At 41.9% G+C, this 27,223-nt stretch overlaps 1 protein-coding gene across 2 annotated transcripts in view; it reads right to left on the reverse strand.

The window, feature by feature from the left end:
* Positions 1-1,042: 1,042 nt before the first annotated feature.
* lama4 (laminin, alpha 4) overlaps positions 1,043-27,223 on the reverse strand; it is a 36,273-nt gene continuing 10,092 nt past the window's right edge. Inside the window, exons 5-40 of one of the 2 annotated variants that reach the window (XM_069705791.1) lie at positions 26,840-27,054; positions 26,167-26,267; positions 23,836-24,016; positions 23,317-23,400; positions 23,088-23,239; positions 22,350-22,460; positions 21,970-22,081; positions 21,014-21,178; positions 19,994-20,187; positions 15,767-15,883; positions 15,084-15,232; positions 14,677-14,818; positions 14,489-14,582; positions 14,274-14,390; positions 13,416-13,601; positions 13,128-13,267; positions 12,008-12,172; positions 11,298-11,443; positions 10,296-10,458; positions 10,053-10,190; positions 9,732-9,899; positions 9,272-9,403; positions 9,040-9,182; positions 7,696-7,825; positions 7,228-7,365; positions 6,951-7,084; positions 6,286-6,450; positions 5,876-6,029; positions 5,568-5,761; positions 5,274-5,463; positions 5,021-5,176; positions 3,753-3,912; positions 3,187-3,314; positions 2,259-2,352; positions 1,634-1,753; positions 1,043-1,547 (exon numbers count right to left, since the gene is read on the reverse strand). In XM_069705791.1, the coding sequence (XP_069561892.1) occupies positions 1,402-1,547; positions 1,634-1,753; positions 2,259-2,352; positions 3,187-3,314; positions 3,753-3,912; positions 5,021-5,176; positions 5,274-5,463; positions 5,568-5,761; positions 5,876-6,029; positions 6,286-6,450; positions 6,951-7,084; positions 7,228-7,365; positions 7,696-7,825; positions 9,040-9,182; positions 9,272-9,403; positions 9,732-9,899; positions 10,053-10,190; positions 10,296-10,458; positions 11,298-11,443; positions 12,008-12,172; positions 13,128-13,267; positions 13,416-13,601; positions 14,274-14,390; positions 14,489-14,582; positions 14,677-14,818; positions 15,084-15,232; positions 15,767-15,883; positions 19,994-20,187; positions 21,014-21,178; positions 21,970-22,081; positions 22,350-22,460; positions 23,088-23,239; positions 23,317-23,400; positions 23,836-24,016; positions 26,167-26,267; positions 26,840-27,054 (5,224 nt within the window). In that variant the 3' untranslated portion in view covers positions 1,043-1,401. Of the gene's footprint in view, positions 1,548-1,633; positions 1,754-2,258; positions 2,353-3,186; positions 3,315-3,752; positions 3,913-5,020; positions 5,177-5,273; positions 5,464-5,558; positions 5,762-5,875; positions 6,030-6,285; positions 6,451-6,950; positions 7,085-7,227; positions 7,366-7,695; positions 7,826-9,039; positions 9,183-9,271; positions 9,404-9,731; positions 9,900-10,052; positions 10,191-10,295; positions 10,459-11,297; positions 11,444-12,007; positions 12,173-13,127; positions 13,268-13,415; positions 13,602-14,273; positions 14,391-14,488; positions 14,583-14,676; positions 14,819-15,083; positions 15,233-15,766; positions 15,884-19,993; positions 20,188-21,013; positions 21,179-21,969; positions 22,082-22,349; positions 22,461-23,087; positions 23,240-23,316; positions 23,401-23,835; positions 24,017-26,166; positions 26,268-26,839; positions 27,055-27,223 lie in introns of both variants that reach the window. The other variant, XM_069705790.1, reaches the window with a different exon arrangement.

The following is a 27,223-nucleotide window of genomic DNA, read 5'->3' on the forward strand; positions in this document are numbered from 1 at the left end:
TTGGCGGTAGGCGAACAGCTTCCGGACCCGTCAGCGCCCCCCTCTGGTCTGGAGGCTGCAGCGTCGCTCTCTCGTGCCTCGACCGAACAATGACATACGCTCATAACAATAAACACAATTTACACAACTTAAAGAATCGATTGATTAAATGGACACAAATATATGAATCAATAAAATTACTCAAATTCTATTTATTGCTCTTGTTGACCTCAAAAACTGTCGGAGTTTCCAACACTTTTTTTTTTTTAAAAGATGATTATGAATATTTTGCCAGACTGTCTTCGTTCTGCATCTCTCTGATTTTCCCCTGATTTCCACTTTAGCTTTTGACTTTGATTAATTTAACTATTCCTACTTTTCAACGCCCTTTTTTCACACTCATCAGTTCCAATATGTATCAACACAAAACTAAGAGACACATAAATGAATACTAAATAGTGATTATAATTCAAATAATAAATCTGGTCTCCTCCATGATTTGCCTTTTTTTTTTTTAAACTCATTAAATCTGATTATTGTACGTCTCTGTTCAGCTTGCTGTCCTCTACCGGTCATTATTTCATGTACAAACACAGATAATGCTTAAATCTCTTCTTTTACTCGACCTTAAATTCAGGGACTACTGTTGCTGCTGTTCTTCTACATGTCTTAATGTCCTGAAAACGATCTGTACAAATCTGTAGTTATTTCCTCTAATGTAGGAATTAAAGATTTTTCCATTTCTCCTAGATTCATCTCTCATTAATTCAAGAAGGTTAAGCTCTTCTCTGATCTCCATCTTGACAAAAACTAACAAAGTAAGAAAACATAAAATAGTTTTTTTTGTTGGAAAATATACTTAACAGACAGTAGAGGGCACTAGTTCCATATTTTTCCTCCAAAAGAACAGGAATAAAATGTCATTTTTTAAAGTAGGTAGAAGTAGTTTTCTTTGTTAGCACAGAGACAAATACAGAAACGTGCTTCTCAGTTTTTCTTCATTTTCTAAAACATTGAAGGTGAAAAGGTCCACACTTATAATAATTTGAAAGCCAAGTGCATGTTGATGTAAAATATGATTTATTTTCAGAAATAAAACAGTCAGTACAAAAAAAAAAAACCTTTTGAACTTTTGTATAAAAACAATGTGCCTTTAAGATTATAAAGTGGGGTGATGGTACATAGGACACCGTAGAGTGCATTCAGGTCATGTTGGAGTGACTGTAAGTTAAGCAAGAAGGTTCTGTTTGGACTCGTATTTTCTTACAACTGAGGTTTCTTCTCTGATTATTTAAAGTTGGATGTTTCGGTCATATTCTTGCTGTGAGACAGAAAACAAGAAGCACCAGACAAGAACCAGGTCCGAACAGGAGGATGACGTTGTCAGCGTGTTTGTCTCGGTGGTGTGTTGGTGATGAAGAGTTATGCTGCTGGACACGTTCCCACGCTGACTGCTCCGCTCACCAGAGCAGCTTTGCTGAAGCTGGCGCGGCTGCTGTTGATGGTCAGGTTCCTCACGCAGCCCACGTAGGCCTTCTTGGTGGCGAGGCGCTCTGGGAGGAACAGATCTGGGACCAGAGAGAACAAAGACCGGGATGAGAAAGATGTGGCTTCATGGTAAAAGAGGATGATGGGAGGGTTGCTGCTGGCTTACCTGGAGCTCCGCCCACGAACACCGGGTTCCTGCTGTCGGAGGCCCCGGGGTGCAGAGGGCCCACCACATGGTTGATCTCTGAGTCCACGTCCAGCTGGACCACGTTGGCGTCCCGAATCACTGAGACCGAGTAGCACAGAATGAGTTCATCTCACCTGAAGGTCCTCTCATTTTATAACGAAAGCAGAGCACTGTGTCTAAATCATGTGAGTCTTTATTGTTTTCATCTTCTTCTCCAGTGATGAAAAAAGCATTTATACTTTACTTTAGGAATGTTGCAACAAGATAATATATTAAGTAACAATTAGCACATAATTATCTGTAAATCAATGGGCTGAAACTTCTGGCACCTCCAACAGTTTAATGTCTTGGATCACTATGCTGTATGTAGACATGATGATAAGTTAAAATATCACGTCTTAACTCAGTTTGGACCAAAAATGTAGTTAACTGTGTTCTGGTTTTGTGGGACATTATAGGTCCATTCAGCAGAAGGACTTGTTCAGACATTAAATATTAACATCTGAGCCAATAAATCCAGACTGTTTATTTTTATTACACTTTCCAAATCACAAAGTGTTTTACATGACAAGTGGTCTTGAAGTGCTGATGAGGAAACTCTCACCTGTAATTCTGTGCCAGGTTCCGTCACACACGTCCTGTCTGGGTTTCACCTTCGTAAAGAACTCGTGAGTCCCATCGTTCACAAGAACCACCACCTAAAAACACACACCAGTATCATATACTTCCTTTTTGTGTCAGATGTCGGATACTTGTATACATGCTATATCAAATTTAATATATCATATTTAACAGAATATTTGTACTGCTAACTCACAATATGCATGCCGCATACTAAAAAAAGATATGCTTCATACATTGTATACTATATTTCTTCCGTAGAATTATACTATACTGGTTATATATATATATATATATATATATATATATATATATATATATATATATATATATATATATATATATATATATACAGACACACCCTATGCACATCACTTATAGAGCCATCCATATCACTGATGTGTAATAACTATGCCATACACAATATATCCTGAGTGATTTTAATTAATTAAAATCTGTTGTTCTTTATTCAGAAATATTTTATACTAACATTTTACTGTATAGGTCAAAGTTGAATTTATTTATTTCATGCATATAACTTGTGTGTGTGTGTGTATTCATACACTGGTCAAAACATGTATTTTATTCTATTATATTCTAATCTATTTTTATTGTATGTGTATTTTTTCTTTCTGTGTACTTATCTTTCCTTCCTGTATTCTTAAACTCCTGTGACGACTACATTTCCCCACATCAGGATTAATGAAGTCTTATTGTATCTTTCCTTTCCTTTCCTTTCCTTTCCTTTCTTTTCTTTTCTTTTCTTTTCTTTTCTTTTCTTTTCTTTTCTTTTCTTTTCTTTTCTTTTCTTTTCTTTTCTTTTAGCTGCGTAGAGGAGATCTGTGCTTTTGAACATTATGTGAATCTCAGTTGACCTGAATGTGTATGTTATTTCTGTGTTGAAGTCTTACCGCTCCCCGGTGAATGTACAAGGTGAAATAGCCCTCGGCTGCACGCACATGCAGTAGCACCCCCGATGCCACACGAGGGCGCACCTCCATCGCCAGCTCAAACCTGAGCCCCAGGTCAAAGGACTCATCTGAGGGGGAGGAAGCAGACAGAGATGAAGTGACTTCTGGGTTCCTTATCTTCCCCACCTTCCCACATGAATCTGTTTCTCTACGGTGGCAACATGTGTGAAATCACTTTACTCATCCAACAGCTGCAGCGCAGTTCAGTAGTTCATTCCTTCGCCCCTCCCTCCACCCCCCCAACAACGCTAACACACTTTCACCACAGCTGCACTGCAAGTATCATGTTCCCTCACCCAGCCACACTTTCCACGCACACAGGATGGAGGGAGACGGAGAGGCTTGTGAAGCTAATGAGCCGTGTAATAGAACAGATGCTCGGTTTGTACACAGTTGCAGATACTGTCATAATGTATGTGCTGTTAGTTTTTAGGAGGAAGGCTGCACAGAATCAAGGGATTTAACATTCTTCATGAATGTGGAGGAAACACGTGACACTAACATACCCAGGACAACATATCCTCCTTCCTCTGAGAAGTACGTTCCTGCCTCAGAGAGTCCCTCGAAGCACGGAGTGACGCCATATGTCTCCGCCACAGAGGACAGCCGCTGTCCATCAAGCTGAAGGTTCTTCAAACAGCCAGTGAAGCTGTACGCAGAGTTTCTCTAAAGAGAAGCACAAGAAAATGGTCAGAAGACTTAAATAAAGAGCAGAAGACCGTCTGATAAATCACAGAAAGGAAGAAAAGCCCTCCATTGCTCAGTTCACTAATCTGGTCTGGTGTGTCCAGTAGCTGATGAAGGCTACTGTTAGCAAAGTTTAAGTAGATATTTTATGACATATGTACTTTTGTTATGTTGCGCTTCAGCAGTTACCAGTAAGTGCCACTTGTGGCCGCGACTTAGACTCCATTTAAACCTGCACTTATCAATATTTTCACATAAACAATGAGTCATCTGACTTTGTGCATTATAAAAGGGCTACCCGTAATGTCATACCGACTGAGCTGTAACGTGTCTTTCAGCATTGTTTTGATTTTATGGCTTGCAGCTTTAGTGTGGTTTACTCATGTTGATCTCTCAATAAACTGTCATCAAAAATCACTTTCAGTTGGATGCGTTTATGTAACTTGAGCTTAAGTTTATGATGAGTCATAAAGAATATCTGCTATGTTTACAGGAAGAGACGACAGAGCGATGTGATACAAAAATACACAAAAATAATTGAATGCATCGCATGTAACAGGAAATGAACTAAGATTAACTCAGGGACACGGGATTGAAACGTCTCTGTCTTAAAGAGCAGAATAATGTTGATGATGGTGGAGCCCAAAACATGATAAGAGGAGAGGGAATACATTCATTAGGTTGCCAGAAACACATCTCCACTACTGTCTGTGTAAATACTGTAGTTAGCAATAAGTTAATCGTAGAAACCTCATAACGTGAACGATATGTCAATGTTGTGTCTACAGCTTGTTTCGATGCCTCCAAGTGGCCAAAAAAGAGAATAACACCACGTTATGAACTCGAGGATGATCTTCTCTTGAGATCTGAGTCAAAAAGGTCACAGTGGTGGTTTCCTGTAGTTCGTGGGAAAGACTGAGCACAGCTGGATGTCTGCTACAGTGACCACATCTGTTCTAGACAAGCACCACACAGCTATCAATAAAGTCCTCGGTAGAATATTCACATTATTTCAATAGATACCTGCCCATATCATGTTTTAATTTTTTTTTTTAATCGCTTTCACAATAAAAACTTTGACGCGTACCTGAATGTTCTTCACGGCCGTCCCTGGAGGAACTCCTCCGATATAGACGGGGCTGCTGACGTGCCAGGAGACGTTGCTTCCCTGAGCTCTGTCTTCCAGCACTGCGAGTCCATCAATTATTAATTTCCCTGTACTCCCATCACGGATAAAAATAACCTTCAGGAGAAGAGAAGAGGTTGTCACATTAATGCATAACTAAGTGAAAATACATGCATCCTCTCATCTGTACTAACCAACCCTGAGATGAACTTACGTTGTGCCAGGCTCCGTCATTGTATTTCTCCTCGCTCCTGATTTTGACTCTTTGGTCGGCTACGTTGAAGGTGTACACAAGCTTCCCGTGGGCCAGGAAGAGAGCCATGAAGTGGTCCTCCTTGACATCAGATACATAAAAGATGAGGCCAAAGGACGACTGGGTCTTCAGGGACAAGGAGAAGTGGGACCTGGAAGGAGGAAGATGCATGCAGATGCAAAGACAAGCATGAAGTACATTTTCAGGAGCGTTGACATTGAGGTTGCTGTTAAAAGGGTTGTTGGCCTGAGCGACCTCTCAGAGAGGGAGTCTGGGAGGTCAGCGTAGTGCTGCCGGCTGTTGGCGATGCCCCCGTAGTGGAAGGCTTGGCGGGCTGCCCTTGGACTGGAGGAGAGGTAGCAGGGTTGGAGGTTTGGCTCCGGTTGCCCCTGGTGATCACTCTTCAGCTCCATCAGGCCCATAGGGAGGCTGGACTTATCTCTGGTAACCTAGGAGAGCATTTATTTAATCGATTTAGCATTGATTGCAGCTAAATTAAATAAACAGAACCCTACAAAGTCAGGATTCACTAAGCTCCCCTCCTGGCACTACTTTCATGTTACCTTCTTTGACTGGCTCTGTTTGGCTCTGGTGGTGTTGTCCCGGTGCTGTGACAGCAGGGCAGCGGGGGGGCGCTGTAATGGACAGTCCTGCAGAGAAGTCTGGACCTTCTCCGTGTACCTCTGGAAGTCCTCGGGCTCAATGTCCCGGTCTTGCCTACCAAAACACAAATAAGAGTGACAGGGCGAGAGTAACAATAACCTTAACATAGCATGTATCCGTGGCAACTCCATGTCCTCCTCACCCCCCAGCCAGCAGCTCGTTTTGTGAGTTTCTTCCTCACACAGTGTAGAGGGAGAGAAAGAAGAGGCCTCTGCAGTCATCAGCATCGAGCCAAAGCCGAGAGCTCATTTGCAAATCAATTGCAGCGTCTCAGACTGGAGGCTGCTGGTGTTGTTCACAAGGGATTTACCTGTTGATGTAGGCGTAGCTGATGCAGCCGCTGAAGTTCCTGAAGCTGCTGCTGGGAGACCCGCCATAATAAAAGCTCTTCACAGCAGAATCTGAGGAGGATCTTGTGGCTGATGACGGACGCTTCTTCTCCTGCTTGTCTTTGTCATCCACCAACAGTGAATATCTGAGGTGAACAGTTTCACACGTCAGTCAGGAACTTCAGTCATGAAACCAAAACACAGTCACGCAAGTATTCAGTTGACTGAAAACTGAATTTGTGATATTTTACCTTACCATAAAAATATCATCATGCAATAGAAAAGTATAATTTAGGAAAAAGAAAAGAGAAAAAAAGCATTTGAAAAAACAGCACTGCAGTTAAAAAAAAAAAAAAGATTTTTATATTTCACAAATAATGCAGCTGTAATATAGTAATACCCGAATCAGTAGTGCTGCTAAAGGCTACACAGCCGAGCATAATCTATAGCCGATAATCTGATTAAATCTTTGGTGGTATGAAAGCAAACTGTTCATCTCATCTGATTATAGGTTCAATAACAAACAGAAGAATCCTTCACATGGGAGTTAGAAGTTCATATGTGGAGGGTCGACCTCTCTGATCCGTCTTTGTATGAAGCTCTGCTTTATTTAAATGTCTACAATGAATGTGAAGATAAATCGTACTTCTGGTTGTTCACTGAAGCCATGACGAAGTGCATCCTTCCATCGTTGTATTGTTTCTTGTGTGATTTGACTCTGGAGCCTCTGTTGTTCAGAACCACTGCTCCGTTCTCTAGAGACAAGCTGAACTCGTCTGCCTGGAGACGCACAAAATAAATCAGCAACATGAGATCTTTAAGGTCCAAAGAAAATCCTCCTTTAATATTGGAAACAAATTGAGGAATTGCATGAAACTGCTTGCTAAAACAACATGATTGTAGGAAGACATGGAGGTGTTCACCCCTTCACTGTGGTAGAACAAGAGGCCGCTGGGCTGCAGAGTTTTGAAGTTCAGTCCTCCTTCAAAGTTGTCGAAGGGTGAAATCTTTGCTGTGGATCCCAGGTAGCTTTCTCCCGTGAAATAAGCGCGACGAGACATCTGTCAATAAACAATAAACAAAATAAACAATAAAAAACACATCTCACTTTCAGCACATATTCCTCTTCTGACAGTTCAGTGACCTTCAGAGGGAACATCTGAGCCATGAAGCTGTTGAACTACAACCAACAGTTAAAGTTAGTGTGTGTGTGTGTGTGTGTGTGTGTGTGTGTGTGTGTGTGTGTGTGTGTGTGTGTGTGTGTGTGTGTGTGTGTGTGTGTGTGTGTGTGTGTGTGTGTGTGTGTGTGTGTGTGTGTGTGTGTGTTTGACTGTTTGTGAGAGTCACACAGCGCCAGTGCTGCTGATGGTGTGTGAGGTGGAGGAACTTACGAAGGAGTCCTCGGGGCAGCCGCTGCTGATCCCGATGGTTCCCGGCTCCTCCAGCAGGTTGAAGTCCTTCTTCTGGAACTGGAAGCCTTTCACGCAGCCCTTCAGGCCGACCACAGAGGACAGCTCCGGCCTGCGGCGACATGCATGTAGTCCAATTTAAAGCTACACACGTGGTATCTATGTAAACTAAAACCCTTCTGAAAATCAAAGAGGTTCCATGTTTGCCTGCAGAATTGTGCTGTTAGTTTCAATCACAACAAGCCAAAAGGACTTTATTGATGCCACAAGGCAAAAACTATAAACCTCTAATTTATTGTTATCTTATACTGGGAAGCTGTTTCAGGTTAGCAAATATTTTCACTTTTTCACATTTGATTTGGAGTCTTCTTTCTGGACTCCTGATGAATCAAACTCTAATATGAAGCTCCCTCTCTGCTCTAGGCTGGTTTCCACTAACTCCTGAGAAAAATATCATGATGTCAGCTGCTAGCTGTTTGACATCTGGTTTGCCAGCGAGCTTGATAATTGCTGTTGTTGAGGATAAATGTTTCCTTTGCAGCACAAAGATAACGCAACTAGCCAGAGAACATCGTGAAGCATTTTTCTGTTAAAGAACAAGATATTTTTCTCAGACGTTGGTGGAAACTGTAAAAAAAACCTCATTTGAAACATGCATTTGTCACATGTCCAGACACACCTGATAAAACTGGTGCTCACAATGTTTTTTGGGTCATGGTTCGATATGGTTTTCTTACAGCAGAGAAAATACAGAAAACAATATTTTTTCTATTTATTTTGAAAGCAGAGCAATTGTAGCATCAAAAAAAAAAAAAAAATCAACAAAATGACGCTGCCTTTTTCTCTTCATGCCGTTGATCATAGTCTGCCAGCTACTTATTCCTTGTTTGAAAGACACGGACTCACGTGTCAAGTTTCCATCCTGTTAATGCAGCTATGTAGTTAGAAGGAGTTTTCTGACACAAGTAGAAACTGAACGACAAGATGTTGCAACCAGGCGTGAAAAAACATCAACCAAACGCTTTTTACTGAACAGTTTAATACAAACACACGTACAACCACAGGCTGAACTTTCTCTGAGCTTCCTTTTGCTAAAACCAAAACAACTTTTAAAGGTGACAATACGTCAGTGCTGTGGTCACCTGCAGAGATGCTCTCCACCCGACCAGCCATCCCAGTTTAAATGTGCAATTTGTTGTCATCATATGTGATTTTTCTGAAGTGAAAACCCTAAAAAAAAATGTTCTTCATAATTCCTCTCTTCGCTTCCAAGTGTTTCAGTTTCAGTGTTTTCTGTCAATTTCAATTATGTTTTGTTGAACTCACCTGGATTTGAGGATGGCGGAGGGAGCGCCGCCTATGTAGATATCTGAGAAGGGCAGTGTGATTTTTGGGTTCTCCATAGATTTAACGTGGCTCTTGTCCACCAGTAGAATAACCTTCTTCGACTGATGGTAGATCACTGACACCTGTGGAAATGTCCCAACAGTTATGGCAATACAGTTACACGTGCAAGTTGGGAGAATTTACACAACTGAATCCAGAGAGAGAAAGCTACCTCGTGGTATCTGGCGTCATTTATTTGCAGCTTTGGTAAATTATTCTCCAAACGTTTTGGACCGTTGCTGAAGCCAAAGTCGTACATTAGATGCAGGAAGCCGTTCTTTATCTCTAAAAGGAAGAACTTGTCCTGGAAATAAGAAAAGAAACATGTTACAACTTGGTAATGTGAAACAAATTACTGTCTATGTAATGTACCAACCCAGAATCACGGCAAAGTGTGAAATGGCCACGCTTTGGCCCGTCTAGGTGGGACAGTCTGTTTCAGGTGTTGCCGCGATACTGGGTTGAATGTAGAATATATGGGCCAGATTTCTACTGAGAACCTGCTCAATTCTTTTTACTACCAATGAATCAAATACTAAATCACACTGACAAAACTACAAAAACAGTGTACATTTTAAGATGTTAGACTCCTGCTAAGTGTTGCAGGAGGATAACGAAGTCTTTAGACCTACCCCATTGACCATTAGGAAAAGGACGCCATTGTTTGCGACTGTCCGTACTGCAATATCAAATCTAGTGACAACACCAAACTTTCCCCTCCTCTCGATATTGTTGATGAGTGCGTAGCCCATTCCATCAAACAGGTAGCTTGCAATGCGACTCTGGGAGAACGCCAACTTGTACCTGAGAGCACAAAGACAGTTGGGATTTGGTGCTTTGGACCACTTCGCATTGTTAGTGTGATAAATTCAGTTCAGAAGAATCCATTACACAGGACTTAAACTCAAAAAGGAACATCCAACAGGAGGGTTGGTCAGGCAGAGGGCAGAAAGGTACCTGGGGCACGGGGGAGATGTCAGTACATCTATTTTGTGAGTCTCTTTGAAGTTGTACAGACTGATCACGTCGTTGTTCAGCGAGGCCAACTCAATGCAGCCCACAAAAGGAGCCAGACTGAGAGGAGGTGGCAGCTAGTTTGTAAATGAGAGGAGTCACGTCATACTTTCAGAAAAAAAACCAACAACCACTGATTACATAAGGATTTATTTATGAGGGGAAACCATAAAATCTATTACCTTGACATCTGGTGGGACACCACCAACGAAGAAGACTATGTCGTCAGGATCGATGTCAAACAGCGAGTCAGTGCCGGGAGCTTCGCCTTTCTGGATGAACTTCTGCTCATCTGTGTAGGTCTGGCTGGGGATGGTCAGAAAGACTTTCCCATGTCTGCCCAGCCTGCAGGAAAATAACCACGAGTAACCAAGGGAACCTGAATTTATTCTTTAACCTTGACGAAGGCCACATGGTCTCAAGTGTGCAATCAAGAGAGTAGCATAACTGATACCCTTAATTTGTACATAAGGCTAACTGTTTCCTCCATTTATGTTACATGCCCTGCTGTTGATAACAGAAACACATTAAAACTTCTCACAGAGACGAGTCATCTGTCATCTGCTTCTGGATTTTGGCCAAAATAAAGTGAGAATGGTTTGACATGAAGCTAGATGATTAAAAATGTCTTGCTAAAGCTAAGGGATTGTGACAGATGAGAACAGAGGAAGTCCTGCGGGACTCCTTTTAGTCTTCTTGAACTGAATTAGATACCTTTTTAAGTCTCAAACCCCCCCTCCCAAAAAAAACAAACTCTGTAAATTGGCAAGCCATGATCATTATATGGTTGATAATACATACAACAAAAGTATATTAAAGGTGCCCTGTGAAGTTTTATTGTAAACAAACAAAATGTATGTTTGCAATCAGTGTCAGTGACCTAACGTAGTGTTTCTATCCACATGGTCTAAAAAATATAGAACCTGTAAAACATTTGGTTTCTTGCTATCATCTGTAGTTTGTCGGGGACCCAGTTGTATCAATATTGCTCCACAGTGCCACTAGTGGTCAGAAACTCCACGGGGCACTATTACGTTTATTTTAGTTTTTGTTTAAGTTGAACGCAGTAACAATTGAAATTCTAGTTATTTGATTTTTTGATAATTTGTGAACGTGACAAAGTCTATTAAACCACTTATATATGTGTGACATAGACAAATGTTTTATCCGTAAATCTTTTTTACCTCTCTACTTTGATGTAGTTAAAGACGGCAGGCCATTGGCTGACGGGCTTTGAACCCAGCGGGATCTCAACGTCTTCACCCCCAAGGTTGTACACAAACACCAGGTTGTCATTCTTGATGGCCAGACCCATGTAGTCTTTCTTACCCTGCAGGCAGAAACAGACGGAAACAGGTCAGTGTTCATTTTCCCATCATAGCTTTTGTTGTGTCATTTTAAAACGGTTAAACACATTAAAACTGTGGTACACGTTCCCCACGGGGATCTGTTATTTTAAATTGATCTCGAGCAGTTTTAAAAGCATAACCCGCCTTCATTTCTGGCTGAGGCTCTTATTTCACACTGAATTACCGTGGACAAACATCACTGCATAGATTACGGTTGCAGTGAAATCACCAAGGTGAAGTGGCATAAAGAGAACAGAGAGGCCTAACATTGGGTAGCTGCTCTGTTCTTTGTGCCGTGGTGGGCGGGGAAAGCAGTATTCATGCAAATGATGTCCAACTTCGAAGGCACACACATGTACTATTGTCTGAGGCATCTCTTAGAAACCTTTCCAAAGGGGCAACTGCACACTTTCAAAGACTTCTGCTCCAAAGATCACATCCAACTATTCATGTCCACAAGCTGCACCCTTCTTTTCTCTTCACTGTAAGCCTCTGGGAACTTCATAACTGATGAGCAACAACTTTACTCTGCCTGGATTCCTCACATTTCTGTCTCCCAAGTATAAGATGAATCGGTCCTCGATGGGATCCTTGTCCGGGTCCACCCGCATGAACAAGCTGATGGACGTCACTGTCTTCAGCTCTTCCAGGTTGCTGTGAGGATGAACCTGCACCGAGGACTGTCCGTTGAACTTCATGGACACCTGGACCTGAGGACAAAAAAAACAAAAACAAAGACTGTAAACTTCCTGTGAGATCAAGTTATTTTTGTTCCATAAACTGCATAAATACAAAAAAATAACTTGTGAAAACATATTCTACAATGGAAACTTTCTTTTTCTGTATCAACAACTCGCTATCTTGTGTGAAGACTAGTTTTTAATTGGGTTTAATATATATGTGTAATAAATAGTGCTAGATCATAACAGTGATCACAGTTTAATGGTTTGTTGTGGCTTTAAATGGAAAATGTGAAACACAGTTATGCTTGTTCTTTCACAGTTTCTTATTATATTCTCAGAGAAACTATACTGTAAAAACAGTTTCCGTCTTACTGTAAGTTCTGCCTGCACAGGCCTTTTGCTTGAATATGAACGGTTGAAAAGCCTTGATGACTGTAAATGAGGAGTCATTTTTGTTGATAGAGTTGTTTCGAAAGGCAAAATTTCATACTTTTGTGGAAAAATCGTAGAAATTTTGCAAAATGATGATGACTATGCTGAATGCCACAAGCTGAAACACGTTTAACATTAAAGTTCTTCTGTATATGACAAGTGTTGCTGGAGTTTTGCTCTCTGGATTCTTCTTCCTGCTCCGTGCAGCTTGGCAGTAGGTGAAGTTGTGCTGCAACGTTGCAAACGACCACTAATATTGGGAAGATTAGTTAAATTGGTACAAATATTTAGAATGAGCCGGCCCAGATATATTTCATGCATTACTTTCTATGCTAACATACATTTTGTGAGGGAGGGCTTCAATGCTCCTAATCTGTGCTATGAGATTAACAACATGTCAAATAACATGAGTTTTTGTAAAGTCTCCTCGTACTTCTTTTGCTGAACATCGAATGTTTAGCTCCATGACAGAAAAGGAAGGTAATAAATGTCATGAGAGGCACTAAGTAGGTCTATCGTACACTAAGCATGTCAAAACGAATAGACTAACTTTCTTGGCCACGCTCCTGGCCTGGGCTATGAGTTCTCTGATCCTCAGGATATTGGTGGTCACGTTGTTCACAGGCTTCTTGTCCTCGACCACCTTCAGCCTGTCCAGCAGCTCCGGGACCAGAACATTCAGGTTCTCCACTGCAAACAGGATCATACAAATCAAACACCAATTCAGATGTGATACATACAGAAATAAATGATGAGGAGAACACATTATTAGTTCTGATAGCACACTGAAAATCTCTGGAATATCCAAGATACAAATGTGTTGCTCTGAATCGTGTACCTGCTTCCCCTGCAGACACAACGGCCTGTTCGTATGCAGTTGTGGAGTATTGGTTGTTGTTCATGTTGTTAGCCCACTCCTCCACTTTGCTGCTGATAGGGAGGATAGTCTGAAGCACTTCCGCTGAGCGGTTCAGAGTCCCTTCGGACACTTTTAAGGTAAACTCCAGACGCTGTCCTGTTCGGTCTGGAAATGGATGCAGGGAAATTAAAACCCAGTGTAAGCCTAATTGGTTGGTTCACCAAAATGACAAAAGATTGTTATCCTGCGATTAGAGTTTTAGGGAACACATTGTGAAAAAGGGAGGAACGGATTGCGGGAGAATATGTCTACACCAAGGGAATGAATTACCAAACCATGAGACTATACTGCTGAACTGTGGTGATAGATTTTGAAACTGGACTGCGAGACCTTGGGAAAGGATTGTTAAATTGTGGGACCACACTGGGAATAGACTGCTAAACCATGGAAGCATAGCAGTGGAAAGGATCACTAAACTGTGCCGGTGGACTTAAATCTAATGTTCCAGAGATGGAAAGCTGTGCACATGCAAAATTATCCTCCAACATTAGCATTTCAAGATGCAGTCAAATAAAACCAATCCTATTTGCATTGCTCGATGCCACTAAAGCAATGAACCAATGAACCAACCAAACCTTTACTTTTAGCATTAAATAAACAGGTTAACATTCAAACCATCCTTGACAGGAAACGCCAGCAAGGTTTGCCGAGTTAGCAGGTCCTTTTTCTTCCAGTCTCTCTGCTAACGTAAGCTAAATACAAGTTGAATGAAATTTTTCTGAACTGGACACACAGAAAGGACATTTGGTCCTTTAAAATAAGCAAGTAAATTCTTACCTGTCTGAATTTCACTGATGTCCTTCACAATTTCTGAAAGTTTTTTGGTGTTTTTATCCATCGTCTCTTTGGTCTCCTCGATGTAATTGAGTTTGTCAGCCACCTCAGTTTCTACCTCTGTGACAACAAAATGCATTAAATCATAGAAGCACACTAAATAGTTTACCCATCAACAATGATGGATAAGTAATATGTCATTTTGTGAAGATCCACACCATTTTGTTCTGAACGTAAAGAAACAGATTCCTTGAAAGCGTTGCCGCTCTGTGTGACCAGGAATCCGAGCTGCATGTTGATGCCAGCGATGGCCTGAAAGACAGACATATGTCGAGAGCAGTGTTGGAGGCTGATGGAAAATGAGTCACAGTAAATGAAGGCTGCAGATTTGCATGATCCGACGTACATCTTCGGCTCTTTGGGACAAGTTGCGGGTGGTCAGCGAGGTGATGTTGGCGTCGTCGATGTATTTCACTATGTTGTTGTAGACATTGGCAGCGCTTATAGCCCTCTGGACGAAGCCGTTGGCATCTCCCTCTTTCAGATCTCTGGAGGACACAGGTGGATACATAATACAGTAAATTCGAGTACCTCAATACTGCATATAATAGCATCAAATATCCCCACGGCTAATGGAAATCATATTAAATTAAAGCTGATCATTCCCACAAACACAATGTCAACTACTGCACTAAGGTGTATAATTTCCAGATGAAAATAGTCCCCAACAATCCTCTAAAAACTACAGTCCAGCTCAATGACTGATCCTCAGATAGGTTTATTGTAGGGGAGGATGGGGGGGGGGGGGCTCACTCCTCCAGTTCATTGGCCTGTCTGTCCATCTCCTCAGCGTGATCATCAGCCTTCTGAACCAGATCTCTGTCAGCCAGCGACAGACGCTCCGTCTTCTCCGTCAGCTTCTGGCTGGCGCCATCGATCGCTGCGTGATATTGAGTCACGTTCTGCAAGAATAGACGCATATGCGCGCGCGTGCACACACACACACACACACACACACACACACACACACACACACACACACACACACACACACACACACACACACACACACACACACACACACACACACACACACACACACACACACACACACACACACACACACACACACACACACAACTGTGATTATTTTTGTAATTCCCCACAGAGTAACTCAATAAAGAGCTACTTGACTAAAAAAGGAAAGCTGTTTGAGAACGCCGCTTATTCAATCTCTGCTAATCCACAAATGGCTTCCAAATCCAATTGGCCATCTCCAGAATGGGACATAGACCACATCTCAGGAATCAATTTTATAAATAAAGGTAATGCAGTCCAAAGATAATGTAATTCCATATCATCGTCTATTAGATTATAAAACATCCCTCACTCAGTGAGCCTTAAAGAGAACCTGGGCATCTTCCAGTCTGTAGATTTTTCCAGTCTCACATTTTGAAAGGGCCTGACAATCATTGTCACCGCGATGTCGGCCTCACCTGCACCAGTGCATCCACCTCAGCCACAGTCCTCTCCGTCTCAGAGATGAAGCCTCCGGCTGTTTCCAGTGTTTCATTGACAGCAGCGTGGTTCTCGCTCAGCCTCCTCTGCTTCAGCTGGGAGACGGGGAAATAATCAGGGTAATATTTAGCCACCTGTGCTTATATAGTACGATATTTTTAGTTTTTGTTTTTGTTAGTCAGGATACAGAAGAGACAGATATGAAATGAGAACGGGGTCCTTGTCTGGACTCAATGTGGGGACATGATCAGCATACTAAACCTTTCTTGCTGAGAGATAAAAAAAAAAAAAAAAAGATCCTTTCTTATGTTTGTGTGTTAGTTTTGGATCTGGTGAGCTATGAGCTGAGCTTCGTCTGGAACAGCTCGCCTGGCTTCATCTGAAGTTCAAAAATATGCCCCTTGAAGCTCATAAACATGTTTTATCTTATTATTTAAATTTGACCAGAAAATTGTAAAATTATGTTTTGTGGTTAGAAAGAAAGGCACATGCTGGAGCTATTTACTGGTTTATCCATGTCAGGTCTTCTGAGTAGCATCTCTGCTGGTTGCCTGGCAACCTCATGAAGACAACAAGACCTGGGAAGTCACCTCTGCTGGCTGTTCTTCAGAAACAAACTGTTTCTTTAAGTAAACTGATGCTCACTTGTTTCTGTGTTTCTCCATCATTTCTTGTTTGTTGCATACAATTTTATCTTGTTTAATTTTTTAATTCCTACGATGTGACGAGATTACTTAGCCTATTTATTTCATTGTGGCATCCTGGTCAGCTTCCCCTGTTTGATTGTAGCCTTGAACATGTCATCCCCCTGCGACAACTGTGCAATAAAGGCAAATACACATCCGGTAACGTACAGCTAAGTAATTTAACTGGAACAGGAAGGTGTGCATTCTTTAAACTATTCAATAAATACATTGATTTATAAAGGTGTCATGTAGTTATTGAAGATAAAGTGTTACAGTGCCCCACCCTGCCTTTAATTTGTCTGCATGACTGAGTGTGGCACAGTGATGAGATCATTTGATTGGCCGGGCTACCCAGCAGTGTGCGCTCTGTGTTGACGGGTCGGTGCCGAGGCGAGGAAGAGCCCCAGATTAGGAGAGGCTGCGTGTTTGGTTAGCACACCATTCAGACCCTGATCATGGAGATCCCACTGTGATAACAGCCGCGCACACAAATACACAAACACAGACGCACACGCACACACACACACACACACACACACACACACACACACACACACACACACACACACACACACACACACACACACACACACACACACACACACACACACACACACACACGCACACAGTTCAACAGCAGCTGTTCACAATTTCCTGCATTCAGATTTCAACCATATGTGTAATATATAGTTGTTAATCAACAAATCCAGGAACATGACATTAAAATACAGGATATGAACTCCAGAAATGGAAGACTCATTTTAATGCTTTAGCATGTTTCAACACATTTATCAAAAATGTATACGTATTTATATTTCTGCCAGACATTTATCATGGGATATATTAAAACATTTTATGGTTGTTTATTTTATATCATTGATTACTTTCAAGCTGACAGACATACAATGGATTCTACATTTCACTACAATATGAATAAATTAACATTTTTACCAATAAGATTCCTATGAATAATATTTAATGAAAATAAAAGCTAACAAGATAATTATATGTGCAACAGTCACTCTATTTGAGCTCTATTTCAGTTGCAGCCGTCGTCTGTGACATCTATCAGGCTTTTTAGCTTCTAAATGCTCCACCAAGTTTACCAGCTAGTCTCTAATTTTGTCTTTCTGTTTGGTGCTGGGCAGGTGAGCGCTCTGTGCAGTCGGCCCACCATATTAAAGCTGTACATTTGTGGTCCGCAAAACCCAAATAACAACTTGAAAGATACAAAGAGTCTGACAGGTTGAAGGGAACTGCTGAGACGGCCGATAATTCTCTGTGGCTTCGTCACTGTGAGATCCCCTTTCACTTTACACAAAGTTATTTGACCAACTGTCGACAGCATATTGAAAAGGACAGCTGGAAACCTCAGCAGCTGCTGAGTTAATGGAGGTCTGAGCTGTAACGATCAGCGATATCAGCAGTGCTGTACTGTCATCGAGAAATGTTACAGTAGTAAAGTTGGACAGTTTTTAAGATGAGCTTCAGTAATGTGCTCTAGTGTTTGCTTCATATTTGTAACATTGAAGCTGCACAGTTTGCTAGATAGCAGCTTAAGAATTGCAGCAAGGGACAGTAATTTGTTCCCAAAGATTATCTTGCAAACGTAACTAAGGTTTGTTACAGAACACAGTAGGAGACTTTGCCTTGGATGTATGGAGAACTGGATCCTGTACTCAGGGATGGCAGCCACTCGCTTTAATGAAAATGTTTGCCTCTGTGTTTTGCCGCCCTCGTCACACGCTCATTTGAGTTTCTCCCAACTGACCTGCCCGCACGTTCCCACTCAACTCATTGACGTCATGATGACGGTAAAACTCCCTTTTGGGCACTGGGGAAATTCTGCAAACATTAAAGCTCCATAAAATAACAATTCATAATAAAAAATTTAAAAAAAATCACAAATTGTTTGAAGTTGGTGGTTTCCTGTCAAAACTATTACAGATGCCTTTTTGACAATGGTGTTTTATGGGGGAAATGTTTTTAGGTCTGTAGGCCATTCTTTTTTTTTTTTTTTTTTTTTACAAAAATACATTTGGCTACTGGAACAAATTAGCAGCAGGACTGAAGGGCAGAAATATTTCCAGCCATAGACTGGATATAAAAGTGTTCGTAGCTTCTGGGTCTGAAAAATAGTTCCAATGCAGAAATGTCTTCAGCTGCAATACCAGCGAGTGCCACTAGAGGTCGGCTCCAAAAAGCCTCCGGCTCCATAGACTCCCATTCAACTTCTCTCATCAAATCCAAAGTGAATAAAATGTGTCCATCAGTTATCTCGGTGTTGTTAGCTAAAGTCACTCCTTCTTATTAGTTTTCTGGAGGTCCATCTGAAAATAATCCCTCATTCATCTGTTTGATTGACAGGCCTGTGGTGCAGTCAGGTTACAGCTATCGGTGGGCGGGACATAGTATCTTCTGACCCCTCCCCCAGCTCATCCAAATATGGTCACTTCCTGCTCCAAACTGCTCCGAACTGACAAGATGGTGACGGACAGAATCTGAACTGGAGGATTCATAACGTTCACAAACCAACGATAACATCACTGATGGATGATGACATCACTGATGGACGCAGCTTATATTCAGCTCTTGTAATGTTTTTATGTAGAATATAGTGATCTGCTCACAACATTAATATTCAGTGCCAATGACATTACAGAAGTGAAAGATCTCTGTTTCTCCACTGTAACTTTAATACAGCTTTACTCCTCCATGGCCACACAACTGCTGAAGCTGGGGAGAAAGCTGGGGGCAATAAGAGCTCTCCAAGCTTGCTGGGTATCAGACAGTTTGTTTTCTTGGTCACAGAGAGAACAGGAAGTGAAAATAAAAGCAGAGCAGTGTTGGTGTTTCACGTTCACATCTACGACTGCAGCATATCTGTCTGGTTATTTAAGGTAGATGCATGGTGAACAGCTCTGTCAGGACACCTCCACCATGCCCCCACCACCTCTCCATCCATCTGTTAGATACACAGCACAATGTTTGCAGTGTTTGTCATTGTGGGTTTTCTTCCTCTGTACAGTGAGGATTCTGTGAATTGGCTGGCTCAACCATGGGAACATAAAGTCATGTTTGTATGTGTAGGCTCTGGATATTATCATGGGAAAGAAATGCAGCGCTGCTTCTCCCCCTCGCCAGCCTCCTTCTAATGTAACAATCCAAAAGTCCACAGATGGTTTTGCGTTTCTGTTCTCAGCACTTAAATACCACAAACAGACTTCACTGACATGTCTGGCTAACAACAAGCAGGTCTCTCTCTCACGGCCATGTTGCAACTCTGAGTGCAGATGAAGGATGAGCTCCTCTGGTGTCTTTAAGGCCAGTCAGAGTCAGAAAGCATAACTCAACACTATTAGAAACATAGTGAGTGGAGATAAAGCACAGAGCACTTTGAGACTCAGCCAGCAGGTGGGAAGAGCTGCGAGTTCTTCAACAGAGCTGTATACTAATGCATCCATACTGACAAACACAGCCGGGGAGGAGGAGCAGCAGAGGAGGATCATGGGAAGTCACCTCATTCCTCTGGAATTTTAGGACGCTGGCTCGGTTCTTGTCCTCCATCTCCTGCACGGTGCCGGCTGCTTTCAGGAGAAATCCCCGAGCGTCCGACAGCCTGGTGGACAGACGGGACAGGACGTCTCTGACCGAAGGAAGGCGACCCTCCGTCATCATCAACTTCTTGTCCAGCTGACGGATGCGTCTCAGCACTGGAAACACAAGCACAAGCACCAGCCATGACTTCATCATCATCATACTGTATATCATCATCATATATCATTAGTGCTGCACTGGAGTGATGTGGTCCAAGATGCTGTGCTTCTTAGAGCAGTTGCTATGATGTGATCTTAATCACTGTCTCCATGTTTGAATATGTAACTATGGATCACAGAAATGTTTCCTCGTTCTTAGTGCTAATTAGCGACCGTTAGCTTTCTAACGTGCTAAACTAAGATGTTACCATGATGAATATTACCTGCCACCTCATCATGTTAACATTTTTAATCAGGGTCAGAAAGCATTTGGGTCAAAACACTGCTGTGCTTAAGTCCTCAGTAACCTGCTGACATGGCAGAAAGGCTCAGTGTGTTTTTGCTTTCAGGACAGACATATTTCTACTTCTGTTCCACACGATAAAAAGATGAATTCAAGAAAATGAAAACTCATCCTTGTTCAGAGTTTTGTTGCTCTGGCCTCTTTCGGTCTGGTGAGATCACAATGAGCAAAACATTAACTAAACAAGTAAAAGTAGTTCTAAGATATAACTTTAAAACTGAGTCTGTTTGCTGACTTCTAGCTGCAGGTACATTTACTGTATTTTATGTGAATGTTCAAAGTACATAATCGAGTTTGACCAATTCATCTAAAGCCACCAATCTGTTTCTTCTGATGTTTCCATGACGCATCATTTATTAATAGTAAAAATAATAGAAGAAACGTTTCTATTTGTGCCACGTTAAGCTAAACCCAGATGACTGCGATGAGGACCGAAGGCAGTAATCAGTGTGTCGTTGCCCTGTTTGTGTTTCTGCTCACAGTCGTGTGCCTCGGTGGACTCGTCGGTGGCGGTGGGCTCTCGTGGCGACAGGTCCAGCGTTCTCATCCAGCTCACCATCTCATGAGCCGCCTCGGTGTTCTGTCGGACCACCTCCGGGTCCACTTCCTGTTGGACACTGTACAGCTCCCAGTCGTGGATCATCTCTGCACACACACACACACACACACACACACACACACACACACACACACACACACACACACACACACACACACACACACACACACACACACACACACACACACACACACACACACACACACACACACACATATCATCATTATACAGTTGAGCAGCCAGTGTTTCGGTTGGTTGGTAAAGTTTACACTCATATGACTTGAAACAGAATCTGCATATTTTACCAATTTGTCCATTATATTATTTTTTACTTAAACAATTTTTTCATTAACGGTACTTCAACAATTTAATCAACATTTCAGGTCTTTTAATGTTTTTTTTTTTTCACATAACCATCAGCTAATAACTATTGTTCATTACTTTTAGCTATTCATTTACCTTTATTTAGCTGTCATTAACTTTATTTATCCAATATTAAGCTTTTAATCACTAACTATTTGTCATTTTTAACTTTTCTGTTTCAATCTTTTGCTTTTATTAGTTGAGATCATCTTCACATCCTTCTGAAACTGTGTCTGATATGCTGAATCACTGTCTTACTCTACATGTCTGTCTATATGACTAATGTATACATTCAGTGGTCTACTGTAAGATATGATTAGTATCATTTTAGGATGAAGATATCATTTTATTTCATCAGTGTTTTGCGTCTTGAGTGGGTTTTTTTACACATGTTGATGACTTGAGCGTGTTTCAATCACTGAATGCTATTTTTATAATCAAACGTCAGTCAAGCTGGTTGGTCAAGTTACTCAGAGACAACATCAAGTTGCACGTTAGCACAGCTGTTTGCTACCTTCAATGCGTGCGTTGAGATCCGTGAGATTCGTGCCGAGCTGCTCAGCCAGTGTAAGAGTCTCCAGTGTCACGTTATCCACCTTGTTGCCCAGAGTTTTCACAACACTCTCCTGCAAAACCACAAAAACTCATCAGTGGCTGAAGATAAATGCTTATAATGTCCAGTGGGGGACCCTAAAATTTCGTAAACACAGATTACAATGAGTATAAACAAGTGGGACATCTCAGGTCCAACTTTGCCTTCTGTGTTATTTTGTCCATTCAAAGGATTTGAAGCCTTTGCTGTCGCTTTGCAGCAAAGCGGTTTAAAGTTCAACATTCAGTGTAGTTTTTATCTTCAGGGTATCAGACTAAATGAAAGGTGATGACTTTGCTGACCGATTCCTGCAGCTGTCTGATGTCCAGCACCACAGCGTCAGTGGTCTCCTCCAGCTCTCCAGTCTGGGCCTTCATCACAGAAGACTTGTTTTTCCAGCCTTGAAACTGAGTCTGAAAGCAAAGCAGTACAACTCATTTATCGGACCGCAATCCAGTGAGTTAGAAGTGGTGAAAAAGTCATTGTAGCATAAATAAGACAAACCGTTGTTTGGGCTGTGATATTCACTGCTTTTTCCCTTTTGGAGAACCCACTTTTCATGAACCAGCATCATCTATGTCTGCTTTCACTATAGATTTATTTTTATTTCACACATTTTACGATGCCTACATGGCTTTAAACCTTTTGAACCTTTTCAAATATAATAATATAATAAACTATTGCCTATTTAAACATAAAGCACACACATTCATTTAGAACCAGTAAAATATTCTGGGTCCAAATGAATCTATAGGAAAACATGTGATTCTTTAGCTGCAGGCATTTTGACCTCTAGCTTGCATGCTAGTTGCGAATTTTGTCCACTGTTTGCTGCTGAGCAGGTTGTGTAGCCAGTTGGTTTATTAGAGCTCCATCACTGAACATACCTGAAAATATCTGCCTGCTGCTGGAAACAAGCTTGATGAGAAAAGTCAGACCAAACCAAGCGCTAAAGTAGGCTAAGATTCCCTCACTTCTTTGTTTCTGTATTCATATAAAAATGCATTTGCACTGCATTCCTTCTTGGTGTGTGCAGGTACCTTCAGCCGGTGAGCAGTGTAGTTGTAGTATTTGAGTCTGTCGTTAGCAGCAGCACCAGTAGAGATGTTCAGCACTCCGACCTTCAGCTGGTCCAGTGTCTTATTAGACATCTGCAGGTCCCCGATCAGATGCCAAATACACTCATCACAACCTAAAAACAGGAAATAAAACCTGAACATTGTCCTCTTCTTTTGTTGAATCTCTGATGCTGCTACTTGCTCCACTTACTAATGTTACACAGGTTGACTGTTGTAGCCTCAGCCAGACATTCTCCTGTATGCATGTCGCAGAAGCCACTCTCACAGTCACACTCTGGAAAAAACACAAAAAACTTCATCACACGGTGTCAGACAGAAAGTTCTGCATATCAGTTTAAATTCTTGATCAGGTCAGTGCAGTTATCAAACTATATATAAAGAGCCGCAGATGGTCATTTGGCTTGAGGCCTGCACATCTGTCTTGAGGCCTCTCTTGTGGGACTGATTGCTTCAGCAACTGTGTAATATCAGAGATGTGGGTTGCACGGTGATGTAATCCAACTCTCTGCAGAGAGAAGGACTGCAGAGTCACTCTTCTCAGCAGATGCTTTTCTGACATCACAAGCACTACTGCAGGAGTGGGTGTGGGAACGTGAGCATGCGGCGCAGCCTGTTCCTCTGGGAATCTGCGCTAATGTTTCGACAAATGGTCTTTATTTCAGGAGACTTAGAGAACATTTGACATGTTGTATACGGACATATGACTTACTCTGGCAGCCGGAGGGGCTGTAGTCCCAGTACCCTGGGAGGCAGCGCTCGCAGTAACGACCTCCGGCCCCCGGGCGGCAGGGACAGCTGTGCGTGAGCGGATGGCAGGTGGGACGGACGGAAGCCGGCCCACATTCACACCTCCGACAGCCCTGACAGCTGGAGAAACCAGAGTAGCCCTCCTAAGTTACATGAATGAGAAGCACGGTTAGATTGTCGTCATCGGGCTGTTCAAGTTCATCTTGAAACATATTGTTGTGTATTATTCAAAAGATACTTCTGCTATAATACAGGTGGGGTCTCATTTTTCTTATTCTATTAGTTATGGCTGAGATGTGAAAACAAGGCGACTGGTGGTGAAAGACGTTCGGTCCTGATCCCGGAGATCAGCCTTTCACATGCATGGTCACAACAAACAGCTTTTTTACAGTTTATTTTTTAGTTTTCTTTTACAAACAGCTACAGTTTAACTGCTTTGATGGGAGGTCAACTACTTCCAGCTCTTCCATTTAAAGCACGTGGGATGCGTGGTGATGTAGGCCAACTGTCTTTCAGCTTTAACAGACACTTCAACTGCTTTCACGCATCATATGTTAGTTCCAACTTAAACTTCTTTCATCACTTAGTTTTCCTGCCATTTTAACCACATCCATCCCCTCATTACCTGACAGTTTGACTTCTTTTATCTCACACAGTAAACCTCCTCAACAGTTTGTTTTCAACACTCCTCAACAAAAACTTCACCTCATAGCAGTGATTATTCTTTAACTGACATTTAACATCTTGAACTGACACATGAACTCCTTTCAACACTTTTACTGAAGCTCTGTCTCAAGTCTAATGGTAATTACCTGCTGAACTCTTGTTTGAACTGTAGTTCAAATGTTCAAAATGTTCAGCAGTGAGCAAATATTAAATTTCTTTAAAAAAAAAAAAGGAATTATTTGAGTTTCATTTTGAACCTTTCTCTTTTGAAAAGGTTTTGATTGTGTTTCCTTTCTTCCAAATCAAACTCTTTATAATGGTGTTGCCACCTTTCCACATGTGGAGAACAGTTGTAAATATTACAGTCTCTTCAAAAAATATTGAGACACTGGAAATGTAATTTTGAATGAGTAAAATTGATATTTTCTTCCAACAATGTACATTCAATAATCCATAATGATAAAGAAAACAGGCAAGTATTCAGATCATGAATTCAGTACTTTGTAGACACCCATACTGCAGCAGCTACAGCTTTATGTCTTCTTGGGAAAGTCTCTGAGCTTTGCACAGCTGGATTTGGGCAGTTTATTCCATTTTTCCTGGCAGATCCTCTCAAGCTCCATCAGATTGGAGGGGAAACGTCTGTGAACTGAATCTTTGTCTCTCCACAGATGTTCTGTGGGGTTAAAGTGAGCTTTTGGCTGATCGTCTATGCTTCTGGTCGCTGTGGTGCTGAAAGGTGAACCGTTGCGTCAATGTTCTTTATGCACCTCTCTGTATGTGGCTGCATTCACCTTTCCCTCAACTCTGACCAGTCTCTGTGTCCCTGCTGCTGATAACCAACCCCATAGCATGACGCTGCCACCACCGTGCTTCACTGTTGGGCTGGTATTACCCAGACGATGAGGAGCGTTTGCAAGATATCATGCTCTGGTTTTTTTCTCAAGGGTTCTTTAAATACCGGAAGGAAACTCAAAGTAGGCTGTGGCTTCAAACTATCTGCCTAAAGGCCTGATAGATATGGTCGGCCCCCAACAGGTAAAGAAGCTACAGCTAAAGCTCTGTTAGAGGGACTGTTGGGTTCTCGGTGAGCTCCCTGACCGAGGCCCTTCTTACTCAGTTGGGCAAACCTCTTGGTTTCATTAATTTCACAGTTATTGAGGCCACAGTTTTATTGTGGTGGTCTCCAGATGCCCACTTCTAAAGCCTTTATGGCACATCTGCATCTTTGAAAATGTTGTTCAATGTTCAATCAGTTAAATTTTCCACGGGTGGATTCCAATTATGTTCTAAACACATCCACATATTAGTGAATCTAAACACAGCATGGAGCAAATGATCTGAATACTTTTTTTCTTTTAAGAAATTTTCTAACGTTTCTAAAAACATATATTCACTTTATAATAATGGGTTATTGAGTGTGGATTTAATTGGAAAATGCCAATGTTATTTATCTGAAATTTACTTACAGCACAATAATGCAACTGTAGCTTATGATGGCAGAAAGTTATGAAAAGGAAACCCAGTAATTCTTATAAACACGGTGTGATACACGTTGAATATCGACACCTCAGCCTCCCAGAAGAAACACCAGTTGGCCTGAGAAGAGTCTGGTGGTTTGTCTCACCTCACACTGGTCACAGAGTCGTCCAGTGACTCCCGGCTTGCAGTGACACACTCCTGTCCTGTCGTCGCATGAAGAGGTCCCACATTTGTTGCACTCGCACTCTGAGGCAGAAGCAGGAAACATGCAGGCATGAAACATCAGAGGTCAGATGATGTCACAGCACGGTGGGAAGGGTTATTTTTGGACGTGCAGGGCCTCGTAAGGCGAATGGTAATCCTCGATCGGGAGCTGTGACCTCGTCTTGTTTTTCCACAGAGCAGCTTTGACGTACTTCAAAGCTGAAAACTAAACTTTTATTGCGTTTGTTTCAAACAGCTGAGACGAAATTAAATTAGTAAATATGTCGTAAAAACAAAACAATCTCTCTAAACTCTGCTGACTTCAACATGGTGTGACTCAATACTGCAGGTCGTTTTGTGCTGTACAACAATGACCTTGAGAAACGCTCCTCTGCTGTCACTGAGTGTAAGACAGGAATGTACGAGACAGGCAGAGCGACTGCGTCGACAAACTTCATTGATCTTCCTGCTTCTCTTATTATTCAGCTATGTGACAGGCTCAAGTTGAATTATTGGAGATTCACAGAACATTAAGCAACAACAATACGCTCATGGATCAAATATCTCATGCATGAAGGTTAGGGATGTGTGGGAGTTCACTGTTCGGGCCCCACCTCTGCAGTTCTTGGCGCTGATGGCGTCGCCGTAGAAACCTGGGGCACACCTCTCACAGTTGGCGCCGGCAGTGTTTCCCCAGCAGTGCTGGCAGTGGCCCGTCACATTGTGGCACTCATTGAAGATCAGGTTGGGGTCGGAGTTGCCGTTACAATCGCACCGCTTGCAGGACTCACCGATGGCCATGGGGTTGCCATAGTAACCGGGAGCACACCTGGATGGGGGAAAACTGCTGATGACTGACGGTATCACTGACTGTTATGTGGAAATAACTTAAAAATAAAAATTCCCCTTTGAATACTCTTTGGTCTTTGATGTGCAGCCTACCAGTTCTTTTGTCTTAATGACATAACCTACAGACAATGGGACATAGGCGGGGTGGG

Source organism: Brachyistius frenatus, unplaced genomic scaffold (genome assembly GCF_029030835.1).
Source record: "Brachyistius frenatus isolate BFR_SWC_R1_liver_20210118 unplaced genomic scaffold, ASM2903083v1 Contig_59, whole genome shotgun sequence".
NCBI lineage: Eukaryota > Metazoa > Chordata > Actinopteri > Embiotocidae > Brachyistius > Brachyistius frenatus.